The sequence below is a fragment of the Pimephales promelas genome, chromosome 3, assembly GCF_988280905.1.
Source record: "Pimephales promelas chromosome 3, fPimPro1.hap1.1, whole genome shotgun sequence".
NCBI classification, from domain to species: Eukaryota; Metazoa; Chordata; class Actinopteri; order Cypriniformes; family Leuciscidae; genus Pimephales; species Pimephales promelas.
Genome location: NC_142771.1, coordinates 42,719,037 through 42,739,351, shown reverse-complemented (window position 1 = coordinate 42,739,351; position 20,315 = coordinate 42,719,037). Strand labels below are relative to the sequence as shown.

The window sequence follows — 20,315 nt, the reverse complement described above, 5'->3', positions numbered from 1 at the left end:
AAACAGGCCATATCTTTCAATTTTTATGATTTTTTAAACTTATTTTTACTTAAAGTAAATGTTTTACTGTGTTTCAGTTTAGCATTTTCAGTTACTTGGCAACAATTACTTTCAACAATACATTAATGGCTCCCATCATGCATTGCTGCATGAATAAATAATGATCTTATGTTCAGAGGTGATCTGTTTGTCACCATTGCTGAGATTCATACGCTAATTCTTGATGTCTGTGTGTGATAATTACTTTTTATTACGTTTTTATTACGTTTAGAGTCTAATTTCTGAGTAAGCTTTCTCTTATACAATTTAAGACAAAAATTAAGACACACAGACTTAATCAATAATTAGCCTGTGAATCTCAACAATGGTGACAATTATAAAGCATGTTGCAGTGCATTCTGGGTGCCACCAATCAAAACTCATTCATGGCTCCCATCATGCATTGCTGCATGAATAAATAATGATCTTATGTTCAGAGGTAATCTGTTTGTCACCATTGCTGAGATTCATACGCTAATTCTTGATGTCTGTGTGTGATAATTACTTTTTGGGTAAATGAGGATAATTATTGAAAATTGCTGGAAAACAAGCCAAATTTTATATGACAAAAAACCCAAACATTTTTACTCTTTTATTTTAGCATTTTCTGTTACTTGATGGTTTATTTGATAAAAAAAACTGCATGCATATATCAAATGCATAAATATGGGGACAAATTGAATATCTACATTGCTCAGCCCTATTGTGAACAAGCCAAGTCAGTGAAGGTGACACCGCGCTAATGAAAAAACGGATCAATCCTCACTCGTCCTTCCTCGTCCTCAAGCATCACACTGACAGGTGTGGCTACAGTGTTTGATTTTCATCAGGACTTCCGAAGGGAAGTTTTTGGGCAGGGATCAGTCACACCTCTGTTAGCAGGTGGATCAATGGACTGGCGGCAGGGATCATGGGAACACAGCCATTAATGCATACGAGTGAGGACTTAGGCTGCCGGGTGATTTATTGGCCTCTCATGGTTTGAGTTGGGACCTCCTGTGATCCGTCCCATTTGATGACCTTTGGTGCTGATTTTCCGCCAGGGGCAACAACACAAAGGCCAGCTTAGGGATTCAATAAGAGCCTTTTATGTGGATGCTGACCCCAGAGCCAAATCTCCATCTGGTGGTGTGATTAGAGACAAGTCACCTTCATTTATACAGCGCTTTTACCGATATAGATTGTTTCAAAGCATCTTCACAGCGATACTAGGAGATTACAGTAACAGAGATTGTTTTGACTTTTTTTAAAAAAGTTATTGTCCATCTGATGAGAGATGGGCAGCTTTCAGCAATTCAATCCAACAATTCATAAGTTGATCTGTAGATAACGCCAAACTTTCAACTTTATAACTGTTAAAGGGTTAGTTCACCCAAAAATGAAAATTCTGTCAGTATTTACTCACCCTCATGTTTTTCCAACCCCGTAAGACCTTCGTTCATCTTCGGAACACAAATTAAGATATTTAAGATATTAAGATCGCTCCTGCATACTAGTCCATAGGCTTCTTGAGGGAATGACACTTGCTGGCATCTAAAACTCATTAAAGACATCGTTAAAATAGTCCAAGTGACTACAGGGGCTCAATCTTAAGTTTATCAAACGACGAGAACACTTTTGTGCGCAAAAAAACAACAAAAATAACGACTTTATTTCAACTATTCGTTTATTTCTCCCTCTGCGCGAGTCAGGTTACTAGTTAAATAGCGTAAGCTTCTGTTATTATACGTCACACGCATCACACACACATGACCAGCGTCGGCCAATAGTGAGCCTACGTGTGACGTAGCTCTACGCAATCACACTACGTTAACTGACTTACAGGCTCATGGAGAAGGAAGTGAATAGTTGAAATAAAGTCGTCATTTTTGTTGTTTTTTTGCGCACAAAAGTAGTCACTTGGACTATTTTAACGATGTCTTTAATGACTTTTCGAGGACAGCTAGAGCCAGTACCTCAAGAAGCCTATGGACTGTATGCAGGAGCGATCTTAATATCTTAAATATCTTCATTTGTGTTCCGAAGATGAACGAAGGTCTTACGGGGTTGGAACAACATGAGGGTGAGTAAATACTGACAGAATTTTCATTTTTGGGTGAACTAACCCTTTAACTATCCACTTTGAGGAGAAAACATAGCCTGCTTCCCCACACCATCTATCATCCTGCCCTTCAGCTGGAGGAGGAGGACAGACTGATCACTCAATGTCCCGTTGACAGGTGGCCTTTGTGCCGTCATGCATTGGTTTGTCAAGCACTTCATTTGTGTCTTTTTGGTGATAGGTGGAGGATGGTCTCAGCTGCACATGGGACGATTGAACATTCACAGACCATCTGGTCCATATTGCACCCATAGAACGACTTTCTCAAAATTGTAAGCTGCAGTCTGATTGGCCAGTCGTCATGTTTCACATTTTGTGAGGTTCATGTTTTTTTGACTGTAAATATACACAATAAACCAATCAGAGTCTCATTCCATGGCGGATTCACTATTTACGTGGCGTAAAAACTGAGGTCGATTCAACCATTTCTTTATGTACACAATTGAAATCTTTTACATTGTAATCCTGCAATGCTCGTCCCTGTGTGTGTAATAAGCAGAGTGTGTGTGCGTTGTGGAGCCGCCTAGAGGCGCATATTTACTAACGCGCTCTTTAAATAACAAAAGAAATACTGTGCCGTTGACTTCAGAGCAGGTTTCAGTTCCTTAAAATAACAATGATCCTGAACACACACCTGCTTGTCAGACCAGCACACAAATGGGCCCAAATTCATTTGCTAACTGTGTCGAGCTGACACTAGCAAAACACACTCGCGTCGCGACTGGCCTACGTTGAGCCGGGTCTATGATAGGGCCCTGATTGTCACCGGGTGATCCGGTGGACTAGGTCGAGGATTTCGTCTCTTAGCGTGCGGCCAGTGGCATTCTACAGTGGCTCTACACTGCCGGTGTGTGGCAGGCTTTTCTTGTGTCACCGACTTTCCCAGCCATCGTGAGAGAAACAGAACGAGGAAAAAACTGGAGGATGGGGGGAAAAAACGGCATAACTTTCATCTCGGCAGAAGAAAGAAAAATAGAAATCACCAAATCCATCCACATGCCTGCCTGGTCTAAATCTGATTTTCTGCTATTAAGCTCCATTTCCCTCTCTCGATCTGCCACTCCGAGGTGATGGGGAGGTGTCTTTGATCATATTCTCCCACTGTTTTGCTCTCTGTAATCCATGACCAAAAATAATGGGATTTGGTGTATCTCCAAATGGCAGAGAAACCAGTTGACAGAAATTAATAAGTTTGCAGGGACAAAAAAAAAAAAAAAGTGAAGACAAACAATGACAACATCATCCCCCCAAAAACACCACCATCCTCCGTCAGGAGTGAAAGAAAGAGAGGAGGTATGAATCATAATGTTAAACAGAGACTAAAAATGGTGCGTTAAGAAAAAAAAATAAATAAATAAAATAAAGTTACAAAGAGGTAGCATCCAAACTTGGGGCAGAATGACAGCTGACAGGCGTGCCGTGGGGGAGCGGGGTATATAACACACTGATGCGTCTTTGAAGTGAGCGCAGTGTGTTTACCGCGTTCTCCGAGACAGCAGCGTGCTCCTGATTCACTGTAATCCCTCCTGTCACTGCTCAATGGAAACCTTGTACCACATCTCCTTCTTTGTCAACAGGTGCATTTCATTATGCAATCATCTTGACCAGTTTCCTTTTCATATTCTGCCCTATTCCTTTCAATATGACAATTGACTGTTTCAAGAACAATTTACGCCCAAACGTGTTTTACTCAGTAGGGCTGTCAAACGATTAATCGCGATTAATCGCGTCCAAATTAAAAGTTTGTGTTTACATTATGTATGTGGGTGCACTGTGTATTATTATTTTATATATATATAAATACACACACATGCTTGTATATATTTAAAGGATTAGTTCACTTTTGAAAAAACTTTTGCTGATAATTTACTCACCCCCATGTCATCCAAGATGTCCATGTCTTTCTTTCCTCAGTCGAAAAGAAATTTAGGTTTTTGATGAAAACATTCCAGGATTTTTCTCCATATAATGGACTTCAATGGGAACCGGATGGTTCAAGTATCAAAAGACGGTTAATAACAGTTTCAGATGCAGCTTCAAATGTCTTTAAACGACACCAGACGATGAATAAGGGTCTTATCATGCGAAACGATCGGTTATTTCAAAACTTATTCCAAAAATGTAACTTTTCTAAGGACAAATGCTAGCCTTGCTCCATTCTGTGAGGCGCGTTTGTAACGTCATGTAATACGTAATTACGTTCAAAAGGTCACGGGCGACGTAGCCAGAAGTACAGAGTCAATGTTTACAAGTTGAACGCATAGGTTGAACGTGCAAACTAACTCAAACGCCGTTTACAAAAAAGGAATTAAAAGGAAAAACAACGATGTCGGACGATTTTGATTCTGTACTTCTGGCTACGTCACCCGTGACCTTTTGAACGTAGTTACGTATTACGTGACGTTACAAACGCGCCTCACAGAATAGAGCTAGGCTAGCATTTGTCCTTAGAAAAGTTACATTTTTAGAATAAGCATTGAAATAACCGATCGTTTGGCATGATAAGACCCTTATTCATCGTCTGGTGTCGTTTAAAGACATTTGAAGCTGCATCTGAAACTGTTATTAACACTATCTTTTGGACCTTGAACCGTTTGGTTCCCATTGAAGTCCATTATATGGAGAAAAATCCTGGAATGTTTTCATCAAAAACCTAAATTTCTTTTCGACTGAGGAAAGAAAGACATGGACATCTTGGATGACATGGGGGTGAGTAAATTATCAGCAAAAGTTTTTTTAAAAGTGAACTAATCCTTTAAGAAATATTTTCATACTGTAAATAGTTTTATATATAATTGATATTATATATAAATATATAAATATTTTATATACAAACAATATTTTTTCTTAAATATACATGCATGTGTGTTTATTTATATATAGAAAATTGTCCAACTTTATATTAAGTGGCTTTAAGTACTATGTACTTACATTGAAAAATAAGTACAATGTACTTGTGCTCATGTTGTATTGCAAAACACTTTTTGCTGCTATTGAGGTGTGATCTGGCTAAGGTTAGGGACAGGTATGGTGGTATTGGTAGGTTTAAGGGTAGGTTAAAGTTTAAGGAATGGATCAGCTGTGTAATTACATAAAGTAGTTACAGCTGTAAAAAATATAAGTACGATGCAAAAACATGTATGTACACAATAAGTCCATTGTATCAAATTATTTGATTAATGAAAGTACATAGTACTTAAAGCCACTTAATGTAAAGTGGGACCGAAAAGAATTATACACATATATTATGTAAACACAAACTTTTATTTTGGATGCGATTAATCGCGATTCGCTAATACTCAGGGGCTGAGTATACGACATGAGTTAACACGACAACTAAAAACATTCAACTTTTTGGGCCCTATTTTAACGATCTAAAACGCAAGTATCAAGTGCGAAGCGTAAGTAACTTTGTGGGCGGATCTTTGCTATTTTACCGGCGGGATAAATGACCCTTGCGCCGACGCAAGTTTAGCAAACCAATAAGAAAACGGAAACAAACCAATAAGAGCGTCGTATCACATTCCCTTTAAGAGCGTGATGAACGAGGTGCGCTTGTTCCACGGCGCAATACTATTATAACGGCACATTTACCAGACGCGCTTCACAATCGAGGAGATCGATGTTCTCGTCAGGGCCGTAAAAGAAAGAGGAGGGACATTGGGGATGGGACAAACACACCCAAATTAGCTTCGGTTAAACATGCTTATAATAATTTGGGTAAATGTGTAAGCTTTATGCCATCGACACAAAAATGATTTCCTTTGTGTTTAAATAGTTTTCCTTATAATAGTGTATCATTTGCAAAAAGTAAAACGCATCTGTCTAGAAAATATCATCTGAATGTACGCGCAACGCGCCACTGACTTTAGACTAGGTGTTTTCTGGTCAGTGGCGCAATTGTTTTCTGGAACTGCAAAATAGCACCAGGGATTGTTTGCGCCGAAACACGCCTCCATTTTGTGCCGACCCGTCCAGAGAGCGCAAGTTCATTCCCTAGTTTACCGACGTGTATCTGTGGAGGGATAAGTCCGCTTTGCGCGGGTGCAAAATAGGAATGATAAATGCGTCAGTGTACGAAGTCATTTGCCCTTTATGTGTTTTGGCCGTTCGTTTAAATGACGACAGCGTTTTGCTCGCCTGAAAACGCAAACTTTTGAAAAGTTTTCAAAGTAAGTGCACGTTTTTGAAAACAGTCAAAATCGTGAATCTCTGAAGACGATGATGTCATGTACACGTAACGTAGTTCAGCCCTTCAACTATAGTGTTTCATCGCCATCTACTGGCCTGGCAGCAGTATACAGCGCTTTTAGCCGTTTTCGTGGATCGTTTTGACACTAGGTTGTCTGTACGCAGGAAAACGAACACTTCACAGTTTTAAGCATATCGTTGTTGTGTAAACGTACCCTCAGACTCCTTTGCTTTGCTTAGCAGCAAAGATTAGATTAGTTTCCAGCTAAAAACTAATCTGAAATCAACTATTAACAAAAGAGTTAGGCGTGAAGCAGTCCCTCCAGAAAAACGCGATTATGCGATCGCTGAATTCAATGCAAAATCAGCCAAAGTCCGCATATTTATGCGGGGGCCGCATTTTTTCAAATACGCCGCACTTTCGCCGCATAAAATGCCGATTTCCATGCAAAATATGCGGGGTTTGCATGATTTCATAATCCTCGCATTTTCGTTGCAAAAAAAAGTCACATATATCTTCGCAGAAAGTTGAAAAATGTTGCGTTTGCTTCATACAAGAGCAGCCATTTCCCCCTGTTTCCATGGGAACGTTATGAAGTGACGCAATTACGCGACGGGATAGCTCACAGCTGAAGTTATTGCAGAGGCCAGAAAGACTCACGGAGGCGATTGACATCTCACAAATCGAACTCGTATAACTGTCTGTCACACGTTCTACCGTCACATCGTTACTTAATAAACAAAATAAGACAAAAGAATTAGCATCAAAGAGAAATTACCCGCACACATGAGGCGCACACACTGCAGACAGTTCAGCGCGCAGCTCTTAAAGGGGCCACACCTTATTTACACTCGTTACAGTCTGAAATAAAACATTGCTGATTTTGTAATTGTGAAAGAGAGTCTATTGTGCACTTATTGTTTGAATGTCCCTATTTTTCAATCTTTTGGAATGAGATGTCTCAATTTCTAGGTTTTAAAATGAATTGCAACCTTGTCTTAAATTTGTCATCTTCATACAAATGATTTTGACTTTCCTATAAGAAAAATGTATGTTATCGATTTTTTCTATTATTAGGAAAATTTCATATTCATCAAACTAAGTGGAGTAACTCAAAACCCAACTTTGCTCATTTCAAAACAGCCTTTAAAATGTATTTTGAGTCTTTAAAATTAAAAAAAAAAAAAATCGAAAAGCCCAAACGATCTGTATGTCTGCTAAAGGAATTTAATATGTCTGTGATGCCCTCTATCTTTTTTTTTCTTTCTTTTTTTTTTTTTTCCAAATTATTGTTTCATGTTTTAGGCTACTTCTCAGATGTTATACTTATCAGAAAATGTGTAAAAGAAATGTAAAGAACTTGATATCAAACTCTGTGATTTTGAAAATTTAATAAAAATAAAACAAGATGAGAAATTAAATATTCCCAGCACTTTCTATGATGTAGTGTGCTAAGTTGCTACATCGTAGAAAGTAATAAGAAATGACTCTTTACATTAAGGTAGTAGCCTAGTGAGAACAGGGTGTTGGGGGAATCACTTTTTTTCTCTTTTTCATCAAACCGCAGTTTTTGCAAGTTCCCGCAATTTCATCGCATAAAATTGCATAAATATCCCGCATATTCCATCGCATTTTTAAAGAAAACGGGCCGCGTAATCAAGGATTTTTGCCCGCAACAATCACAAAAAAACTCCACGTTTTTCTGGAAGGACTGGTGAATGCAGTCTTGGGATAATGTGTTTCTGATATGTCTGTACAGGCTATAGCAGTGAACGTTTCTGGGGGATGTTTGTGGATGGTGGGCAAACACTGTGTAAATAGACAGAGGGTGACAGCTTCCTCCCGAATCATACACAAATACACTACATATGTATTTACATTCGATTCAACTAGCACAAGTCGGATGCTTCCACCATACATGGCTCTTCACTTTGGCTCCTGCTAGCTGGAAAAAAAAAAAAAGCATGTGCTGACTTTGTCAAAGCAATATCTCTTACGGTACCTCTACCACTGTCTTCCACTTTTCTTGTGTTCTTTTGTCACAGTGGGGAAACCAAAATAACCACATCAGTTTTGAGCCGCACACCTTGTTCCCATGGAGATCTCATGCATGTACAGAAACCATGTAGCTGGAAGCATAGATGCATTTCCATTTGTGTAAGAGAGAGAATATATAACAAAAAGAACATAAAAGTAGGGCCGTGATGCGGAAAATGCGTATGCAATCCATGCATACAAATGGAATTGACTGTATAATACAGAATATCACTGAATAAACCCAAAGTAGGCCTGCACACTTAATCAGATTGCAATATGGACTAGAGTCTGTGAATATTAAAGGGTTAGTTCACCCAAAAATGAAAATTAAGTCATTAATTACTCACCCCCATGCTGTACCAACCCCGTAAGACCTTCGTTCGTCTTCGGAACACAAATGAAGATATTTTTGATTAAATTTGAGAGCTGTATAACTACCACATTGGCTCCTAAGGGACTGCCTCTTGACGGCCCAGAAAGTCAATGAAGAAAATGTTTAAATATCCCAAGTGACTACCGTGGCTCAACTATATGTTTATCAAGCGACGCGAATACTTTTTGTGCGAAAAAACAAACAAAAATAACGAGTTTATTTGACTATTTCTTTTCTTCCTTGTAGGCCTGAAACGAGACTTCCTTAGATTTCCACGACGCATGCGCGAGAATTGCGATCTGCTTACACTACTTCAGATCAGTTCTCGCGCATGCGTCGTGGAAATCTAAGGAACTCTCGTTTTTGTGGAAATTATGACATTAAGTAATAATAACAACAATGATACATTTTGTTAAAGTGAAATATCATCACAATATTTCATACGCATTTAAACTGTAAAACTGTGTTGACCAGCACTTTGTTTGGCGAAAATAAAAGGAATTGTTTAATTTTCATTTGAATGCATTTTAAAAGACTGATTAAATTGTTGAAGTTTTATGAACTTGATTGCCACTGTTTTTGATTAAAATGGTAACACTTTACAAAAATGTTAATTAATTAACATCAGTTAATGTATTAACTAACATCAGCTAACAATGAACAAAACAGTATTTATTAATCTTTGTTAATGTAAGTTAATCAAAATGTTCATTGTTTGTTCATGTTAGTTCACAGTGCATTTACTAATGTTAACAAACACAACCTTTGATTTTAATAACGTATTAATAAATGTTAACATTAATATGAACTGAGATTAATAAATGCTGTAGAAGTATTGCTCATTCTTAGGTCATGTTAACTAAGGTAGTTAACAAATGTTATCTAATAAAACTTATTATAAAGTGTTACCAAAAATGTGAATTAAAACATAAAACACAGAATCCAGAAAAAAATTAAAAGACAACATAGAATTTCTGGAAAAAACAAACAAACAAACAAACAAAAACCTTTTCATTTGACACTATTGTTAAAACTTGAACATTCATGATTTCAATTATCTAGTCTTTAAACCAATAAAAACAAAAAACAAAACAAAAGAGAAAACATGGAATTATAGAATAAACTACAGAATAAACAAAAGAAGAATATCCTCACTCTTTTCGATATTATTTTCTATTCCATTTTCTATTAATGACTTACATTTGGGACCACAAGGCAACTGTAATATGGTTTTATTTGTTTGTTTGACAGCCCAGACTGTGAACTTTGGCTCAGTTCAAGTTCAGTTCATTATCAACAAGTTCAGTTTCATAATCTGGATCAACCAGTTATAACAATGTGTGAGAGAGAGTATATTTGTGGGTCGACTGAATGCAACAGAGCGTGGCCGTAGTGAAGCAGTTCACGAGAGGTGCCACAGGTCTATGTTTTGAGCCCGCTCTCATTTCAGATCTATGGCACTGGGCTTGGCCTGACACATCCAGTGTATCAGGGTACGTTAGCCTGGTGCCTTTTATCAGGGCAAATCCCTTGAGCCTTTGGCTTTGGGGCAAAAAAAAGGGAACCAGCTGCATCCAGTCTACAGCTACAGTTTGTAATCTTACTCATATTTTTCCCGAAATGGCAAATTCCTCTGAAGTTTAACTCTAAAGTTGCATCATCTGAGAAACCCTGATGACTCAAAAAGGGTGTGGGAAAACTGCAGGAATGAGGTCAAACATGAATTGAGAACATGGGCCCTATCTCTATCCATATCCCTATCGAAAACACGGGGGAAATCATTGTTGTGTCGATGACGATGGGAAAAATAGGCATAAAGCTTACACATTTACCCAAATTATTACAAGCATGTTCAACCGAAGCTAATTTGGGTGTGTTTGTCCCATCCCCTTTCTTTTACGGCCCTGACGAGAACATCGATCTCCTCGATTGTGAAGTGCGTCTGGTAAATGCGCCGTTATAATAGTATTACGCCATGGAACAAGCGCACCTCGTTCATCACGCTCTGAAAGGGAATGTGATACGACGCTCTGATTGGTTTATTTCACGTTACGCCCAAACCACACCTATGAATAATGAAGCTACTCCAGACCAACCCCTTTTAAACTTGTGTCGGGCGCAAGAGTCATTTATCCCAGCGGTAAAATACCAACAGCGCCCAAGACCCGCCCACAAAGATACTCGCGCTTCGCGCAATGAAGACGGCTTTCCATTTTGGGATCCAATTAAACTGGATGCAGTGATGAAAGAGAAGATCCTGATCTAAAATCAGCTTTGAACCTAATACGTTTTTCTCATTGGAAGATTATATAGAGGAATCTGCAGTGAAAGAGAGGCCTGAATCAGGACAGGAACAAGTCAGAAAACCCATGACTTGTATATAGCCATTCCTCCAAAGCTAAAGAAGAAGAAAGTACAACGAACATCTGAGCATCAGAGGAACTGGCTCAGGTTTATCTGGAGGAACAAGGCTCCCAGGGCTCTCTGTGTGGGATGGAGATTGGGTACTGGTGGCTACACACACACACACAGCCAGATAAACCTCTGCTGTTAACAGAGACTGGAATAAATTCACTTTTATCTTCCGCTCTATTCACTAAGCGACTGACGTTGGGAACTATCTAACCCATGATCTTATCGCTTCTGATATTCTGTGTCTTATTATTTTTATTCCACAAGCTCCCCTTCAAAAAAGCCTGTGTCTTTCATGAAAACCCATTCATGGATTTAATGGATTTCTCTTTCCCTTTTTCTCTGGACCTGTCTTCAAAACTCTGGCTGGCCGTTTCAGCACGGCGGCTGACTGCCGAGGACAGCGTTTCTCTCACCATCAAAAGAATACCAAATTTCGGCTTATAAACATGCCAAGTCACTACGAATCTAAAAGCTTGAAAACTTCCAAATGAAAATTGCTAAACTTTTTCCCTCTGAAACATACAGAGGCTCTGATGCAGTTGGGGAGAGATAACGCACAAATGAAATCATTAGCTCCCTTTAAAGCATTCTGGCTAATAATCTGTGAAACCAATAACATTTATCCTAAAGACGATTCTACTATCGTGCAACAAGAAAAAAAAATCGTTTTTACATTTTCCGAAGAGAAAGGCAAACTGGTTGCTTGAATGCTGAGGTGTATAGCCTCGTTGCCCGCTCGCCGAAACCCAAAAAAAGGCCTTCGATTCCCCTTTTTCCCAGAAACAGGGTGCCAGTGTTGAAGTCCAATCTGGAAATGGTTCTCACAGAACAAAACACGGATCTGGGTCAGGAAAATCAGCTATGCACATCAGAGGCCAGGGTGGGATTATGTCTTCTTTACCAAGTGTAGTATTCAAAAACAACAACACACAACAAACCTAGGAATAAGACTCGTAGACAAAGAGGCAAGATTTGTGGGCAAGAAGAGGCAAGATGTTATGCACAGTGTACTTTTTAAAGTAATGCATTACTATGTTGCGATACTCGCCCAAAAAAGTGACTAATTGCGTTACTAATAGTCACTTTTTATGAAAAGTAATGCGTTACATTGCTTTCGCGTTACTTTTTCCCACCTGTGCTGGGTTTGCTTGTTTGTTTTTTAAAAACAACAAAAAAGTTATATTTTTGGTAGGGCTGTAAAGTGATTAATCGCGATTAATCACATCCAAAATAAAAGTTTGTGTTTACGTAGTATATGAGGGTGCACTGTGTATAATTATTTTGTATATATATATAAATACAATACACTCACATGCATGCATATTTAAGTCTAAGAAAAAAAATATTTATATATAAAATATTTATATATAATATAAATTATACAAAAATCTATGTACAGCATATACATGACAATATTTCTTAAATATATACAAGCATTTGTGTGTATTTATATATATATAAAATAATTATACACAATGCACCCACATATATTATGTAAACACAAACTTTTATTTTGGATGCGATGAATCGCGATCAATCGTTTGACAGCCCTAATTTTTGTCAAATGTTAAGGCCCTTTCACCCCAAAAGTGAAACGAATAAGCTTCAGGTTAAAGGAAATGATTATTTACTTATTTTAGAGGACACAACACCTCCTCACTTTATTTCTCTCCACATCGGGACAGGAGAGCCGTCAGTCAATAAATGTGAATAAGTAACTAGCATTACTTATTTGAAAAAGTAATATTTCGATGTGAATTGAAAAAGTAATACGTTACTTTACTAGTTACTTGAAAAAAGTAATCTGATTACGTAAACTCAAAGAGTTACCCCCACCACTGGTTATGTAGTAATGTGGCAAGTTCCAGTCCTGGCTCCAGTAACACCAGTATCATGATTGAAAAGGGGTATGAGACGGGGTATTTCGGAAACACTTTACTTGAAGGGGTGTGCATAAGACCGACAAGCCAACGTTTAGTCGTTGAGAATTTTCTAGACCGAAATTTTTGAACACGACCTCACGTTGTGTCAATCACGTTTACACACTGCCTCAGGAACTTTCGTTTGTCATAAAAAAATTGATATCGGTTTGATTTTCTGCGTTTTTCGCATCCGTAGCAAGTATTTTTAGAGTTGTTTTGACAATTTAGGGCCACCGTACATTACAAGCGAACGGCAAAATCCAGAACTGTTCAAGATCTTTATAATATGTGGCTCCAGTATCGCCAGCAAAGCATCAAACTGAGCCACTGATTCCTGAATTAAACCTCTCGGGATAATCCCGCAGCGAACTCTCCTTCCTCTTTATGCAATCTCAGGATTGTTGGATGGACCCAATATTTCCTCTTTATTTCGCTCTTTTTAAGAAGAGAGAGAACAACAAAATCATCCTCACTACTCGAAGACTTCATTTTGTGTTGTTTTGCGATTTTTCCCACAATGATTGAACTAATACACATCGGCTTAAGTGTGCAAGGTTTCTATGTGTGATGGCCAATACGAAAAAAAAAAAACGTATCCAAAAATTTTGGACTCAAATCCCGAACCCTAAATATGAGTAAAAGTGATAGAGATGCTTGACTTAGCAAACACTACGGGTGACTCACGTAATGGATTGCATTGGGGAGCAACGAAACACTGGAAAAATGAGTGTGTGAGTCAGATGTTTGGTTAATCCTCAGAGGATTTTACTCTGGAGGAATGAGTTTGATGTTGGAGATCAGAGAGCCGGTTTGGCTATTTTACCTTGCGCTATAATAGCCTGGTCACTCTCACATGCCTTTCATATTAATCTACGTCTGTATTAGTAATCTTGGAAATACTTAACTCGCTAACCTCAACTCTTACGCAACATATTACGTTGTGTATCTCTTCATTAATAATCCACATCACTCACAGAAATGCCATAAGGAGACAGTCAACCAAAAATGAATTTACTCTGTATGACCTTCTGACCTTTCACGAAACATAAAAGGAGATGTTTAAAGCCACGCTTCACTTTAAATAAATCTTTGCTGAATGGTGAGTGGGACTTTCACTTCACTTGAGCATTACAAAATTGTTTATGTGAGAAAGCCTTTTCATTTTTGAAACCCTAAAAGGAAAAAACGTCTCCTTTTTTAAGCAAACGTACCTTAGGTATTAAGACGTTTTTTTTACATTGCTTAAAGTTTAATTTATTTCACTGCATTTATTTTGGCGTTCACAAAATATTCTTAGTTTTTAAGGCGTATTTTTTCTCATTGCATTGTTCATATTTACTTTTTGTGTTTATTTTAGTTTAGTAGAACAGCAGTGGTCAACAACTGTTGTTTTTATTGTGCTTTATTAATACATTTTGATTTGATTTGCATATTTGTAAAGTGACACTTAAGGCTTGACTGACCTTTACTTTATCCTTTATCGTTAAAAGTTGGCTATACTGGAAATTTGAGAGGCCAAACAAGCAATTTTTTATATTATATTGTCAATGATATGCATTGATGAATCATAATAAAACCTGGAATGCGTATTACAAAAGTAAATTTGTCGTCGAATGATGGACTTGTTGACGGCATAATGTGTAACAGTGTTAAAACATGAAAACACATTAACTTTGGCAGCTCCAGTTTGAAGAGTGTCAATCCGTCTCGGAGACAGACGCAGCTGAAGTCTCTTCAGAGTATCAGATGAGGGCTGAAACCGAGACTGGCTCTGTAAACAAGCCTTACGTGTCAGCTTGAGAGTGGAAACGCCAGGCGGGAATCTCTTCAGATGGGATTTATGTGCTGCAATGTACTCACATATGGCTCCAAAATGGAGGCCGGGGATTTATGAAGAGGCCCAATGGCATGCTAATGTGCCGCAGATGTGCAGTCAGCAGTGGTGCATGTGTTTAATGAAAACTAATCGCTTTGATGGGCCTAATCAGGATTACGCTCTGATCAATACCACCTTTAGCCGGTTCCTGGCCAACCTGTGCTGGATTACGGCCACTTTCCAAGCCCTCGTTTTCTGCGTCTGGAATCAAGAGCTTTGAAAACCGTAAGGATGCAGGATTTCCGGTAGAGTCTGCTTGCTCAACCTTGATAGAGCCGGGGCTAATGTGTAGAATTAAATGCTGACGTGATCTCTTCAAGCCAACCACAGGCCAGCGGTGAACATGTGTGGATGCGGTAGTACGTAACACACGATTTGTTGAGAAGCTTGTGTTGTGTATTCATTCATCTGTTTATAAGTTATATGTTTATTTATTCGAGTTTAAATACCCCTGGAACTAGGCCGAAATTCGAGTCTGAAATTTTCGCACGTTAAAAAATAAATACGACCTCACGTTATGTCAACCCGAAACTCATAAAAAAATCGAATCGGGTTCAATTCTCTGCATTTTTTCGCATCCATAGCAAGCAGTTTGAATGGTGTTTGGACAATTCAGAGCCACCGATTCGAAATACGAAAAAAAGCATCCAGTGTGCAATGGCCTTAACACTTTATTTCGATGATCCCTTTTGCACATTCTGTTGACTAATAGCAACTTTGCATCTACATGTCAACTTGGGGCGTTTTCACACCTAAAAGTCCAAACCAAAGGTCATATTTTGATACATTTTATATATCCGGTAAGTTTTGGTTTGGTTTCACATTGCAGTTTTGCTAAAACACTAAAGAACTTTACATGACATATGTGCGTCCTGTCGTCATCATCTATGTGGGCTGCATCTTGACACATCTTGACGTCTGATGTCAGCATGTCTTTAATTCGGCGGGTAACTTTGACAAAAATGATTGACGCATATCGTTGCCACTATACAGTTATCATTACGCCATCACTTCCTGCAGCACCAACTCAAGGCTAGTTCAAATTCACCAGATGAACGTCCTCGTTGTGCGAACATTTTAACGGAGGATAAGACTGCGAGCAATCCACCGAAACCTCCTGTAGGTGGTCTGAAAGTCCGACCCATAAATGCTTTCACACTAGAAACGAACCCAACCTCTTTTCATCGGACAAAATTTCATGTGAGGTAGGTGTGAAAGGGCCCTAACTCTCATTAGAGTATTAGTAGACTCTCTGCTTAAAGGATTAGTTCACTTTTGAAAAAACTTTTGCTGATAATTTACTCACCCCCATGTCATCCAAGATGTCCATGTCTTTCTTTCCTCAGTCGAAAAGAAATTTAGGTTTTTGATGAAAACATTCCAGGATTTTTCTCCATATAATGGACTTCAATGGGAACCGGATGGTTCAAGGTCCAAAAGACAGTTAATAACAGTTTCAGATGCAGCTTCAAATGTCTTTAAACGACACCAGACAATGAATAAGGGTCTTATCATGCGAAACGACCGGTTATTTCAAAGCTTATTCCAAAAATGTAACTTTTCTAAGGACAAATGCTAGCCTTGCTCTATTCTGTGAGGCGCGTTTGTAACGTCACGTAATACGTAATTACGTTCAAAAGGTCACGGGCGACGTAGCCGGAAGTACAGAATCAAAATCGTCCGACATCGTTGTTTTTCCTTTTAATTCCTTTTTTTGTAAACGCCTTTTGAGTTAGTTTGCACGTTCAACCTATGCGTTCAACTTGTAAACACTGACTCTGTACTTCCGGCTACGTCGCCCGTGACCTTTTGAACGTAATTACGTATTACGTGACGTTGCAAACGCGCCTCACAGAATAGAGCAAGGCTAGCATTTGTCCTTAGAAAAGTTACATTTTTGGAATAAGTTTTGAAATAACCGATCGTTTCGCATGATAAGACCCTTATTCATCGTCTGGTGGCGTTTAAAGACATTTGAAGCTGCATCTGAAACAGTTATTAACCGTCTTTTGGACCTTGAACCATCCGGTTCCCATTGAAGTCCATTATATGGAGAAAAATCCTGGAATGTTTTCATCAAAAACCTTAATTTCTTTTCGACTGAGGAAAGAAAGACATGGACATCTTGGATGACATGGGGGTGAGTAAATTATCAGCAAAAGTTTTTTCAAAAGTGAACTACTCCTTTAAAGGACAACTCTGGCGCAAAAAATAGAACCTTTGGTCTAATAAAACATCGGTACATAGTCAACCGTTCTCTGAGATTTGTTTTCATGATTATCGAATGTAAAGAGTTTTATCCCTAAAAACTGTTTTCCAAAGATGGCGCCGCCTGTATTTGTGAAGTGGACTGTCTTTATAAAATATCTTCTAACTAAACGGTCTGTACAACATTCTCAATGCTTCGGTTTGCATGTAGGGACCCTGATTATGCTACCATGTTAGTGTTGGGCTATTTTGAGCCTTGTTAGTGGTATTAACTAGCGATTTTTATTTTCATTACTCTATGCCCATATACTAGCGTTATAGGCTAAGCAGTTTTTAGAGATAAAACTCTTTACATTCGATAATCATGAAAACAAATCTCAGAGAACGGTTGACTGTGTACCAATGTGTAATTAGACCAAAGGTTCATTTTGAGCCGGAGTTGTCCTTTAATATCTGCTAACTCTATATTGTGATGTTCCTCCAACAGATTCTGGGACAAATAGTTCTGGGTAATTTCGGTGGAAACGTGGCTTTTGCTGCATGCTCAAGGAGTGGCTGTGATTTATTTATTTTCGTTTTCTGCCAAAGAAAGTGTGGAATCATTTAAAAATTTGTGTATTGTGGAAATTGATTGTGGAAAGTGTGAAGAGTGAATATTGAGCAACTTGCATTTGGCTTGGCTTTTTTGAATGGGTTTTTGCTAAATCGCCTGAAATAAGGTCTGTGGTGAACAAAGCCTCTAAATATTTTCACGTTTTGATCTATGACACAGAACACACAGTTATAACCTGCTTGTGGTTTTTTAAACTTTATTGTGTCTGCTTGTGTTTTTTTAAAAACTTTATATAGGCTTCAAAATGTATACATTTTTGATTAACTTGATTAAAGATTATCTTGATAGACAAAAAGTGTAAGGGTCACAACTCTTTGTTAAACACAGATCTTATTTTTAGCGATTTTCCAAAAGTCTATGGGAAAAATGCATAGCTTTTCGATCGAGGGAACCCATTCGCCGCTATCTTCCAAGGTATCTACAAAGTGACATCATAACTTCGGCACTCTATATCCTAGTTTATCATCACAAAAGCAAAACTTTTATATCATGATGTTTCATGTTTTTATATAACACTAAATATAATGGTAGAAGTTGAGAAAATAGTGAAATTATAGAAAGGGGAAATCAAAAAGTTGGCATAAACGGAGGCTTTAGAGATGCAAACGGGTACATAAAGTTTGTGTCTGTGTGTGTGTTTTCTTAAAACAAAGTTCAGTTTGGCTGCATGTCATATTATTCATAACTGATCAGAGCACAGAGATCCTGAAACCATAGATTCACACCAGAGTCCATTAAGCTTGCTTCTGTTTTTTTAAATAAAAGCAAATAATACACACATAAGATGAATTCAACAGATGCACTAGTATCTTGGATGAAGACCATGAGCATGTAAACAGATGTTTACTCCAACAGTAGAAAGACGTTTATGGATATGGACCTAAACCAAATATCATCCTCAAATTATCTGAAGATAGACCTGACTGCCATATAAAATAGTTTTTTTTTTTTTGATTGGCTATTGGGGAAATAAGTCGTTCATCGTAAAGTTTGGGGTCATCTCAATTAACTCAACACTGCCATCAATCCTGGCACACCATACTTGAATTTAATGAGATCTGAGACAGAAAAAAAGTCTAAATTTGTCATATATTTCTCAGTGAATTCCAGTACAGTCAAGATCCTCTGATTGTCATAAACATCAGAAAACGATCAAAGAAACGAGTTGGCAGTCCCAGAAATAAATCCTTTTTTTTTGTAGTAAACTCCAAATTCTGTTTTCTTCTAAATGACTCATAACAATTGTTGTAAAGATTAGGATCAACGAAGGCAGTCAGTTTATAATGCAATGATGTAAAAGCAATTACTTCAGAGGTATCTTCTCTATTGTTGCAGATGGCAGTGCTGATTCTTCAGATTCTTATGTATACAGAACTTAAGAATTAAAGGCCGCCTGAAATCAAAATGTACGTTTTTTAGCTTTTAGTATGAATACGTTAGCCTTAAGGTTATGAATGCGCTCCAAAACAATGACAAAATTCGCATTTAGCAGATACGAGCATTAAAAACTTCCGCGAAAATGGACTTTGGCTTCTCATCACATCTTCTGTCCAATCAAACGCTCTCTAAAATCTGAAGCTCCGCCCCCTCTGCTATAAACACCTTCTGGCCCAAGCGAGCATTGACACACAGAGCAATAATTAAGAATGAAATGGCTAGAATTTGTGAATTCTGCGTATCAACAGCGCTCATGGTGCCGTCAAGTACGACTCGCAGTTGCGAGGGGCTGAAACTAACAAAACACACCGGGTGTATGATAATTCCCGTTCAGTGTGAAGTCCACACCAACCTTCTCTTGTGCCAGCTCTCTTTCAGTCTTGTGGGATTTTTCCAGGTCCTGCCGCACGTGATCCATCTCGGCCCGCATGCGGTCCAGAGCGGCTTGTTGGTCGTGAGCGGCCCGCTGTCGCTCCTCCTCCCGCAGTAAACCCAACTCTGTCAGCTGCTGTGTCCTCTGACTGTGGGCCGCCAGAAGCTCCTTCCTCAGGGAACGCACCTGGGACTCCAGATCCGTGATGGTCTGGTGAGGAGAAACACAAAAAAACGCCATGAGTTAAGGTGAACCCATATACGGTGTGTTTATGGAAAACTGATTCTGTGAATACGACACTTGCGGCAAGATCACACCAAGGACGATAACGATGAAAATCGCTCTCAATATTAAAGAATAGTAGAGTTCACACCGCAGCTGTAACGATAACCATATGAGGGACAATATAGTTGGGATCACATTCAGAACGATTTTTTTCCAGCTGTTGAACGATAAAACCCTGACAGCCAATCAGAACTAGGGTTGGGTATCGTTTGAATTTGAACGATTCTGATTCCGATTCCTTGTTTCGATTCCGGTTCCTAACGATTCTCGATTCCGGCAGGGTCAAAAAAGTTTAGCTAACCTTGCTAACCAACGGTCTTTTGGAAGGAAATAATCCTTTCTGAAGGAAATACTCCTTCTGTCACAAATTTTGCATTTTGCCGAGATTTCGTTATTTTTAGAAAAGTGAAGCCACACTTTGGACCGCCGACGTAAGCTACTCAT

At 38.5% G+C, this 20,315-nt stretch overlaps 1 protein-coding gene across 2 annotated transcripts in view; it reads right to left on the bottom strand.

Annotated features, from left to right (window-relative positions):
* The window catches only part of cep112 (centrosomal protein 112), a 242,407-nt gene that overhangs the window by 64,079 nt on the left and 158,013 nt on the right, over positions 1-20,315 (bottom strand). For both annotated transcript variants that reach the window (XM_089128934.1, XM_089128935.1), the window contains exon 21: positions 19,566-19,796. In XM_089128934.1, coding sequence (XP_088985060.1) covers positions 19,566-19,796 — 231 coding nt within the window. The remainder of the gene's footprint in view (positions 1-19,565; positions 19,797-20,315) is intronic.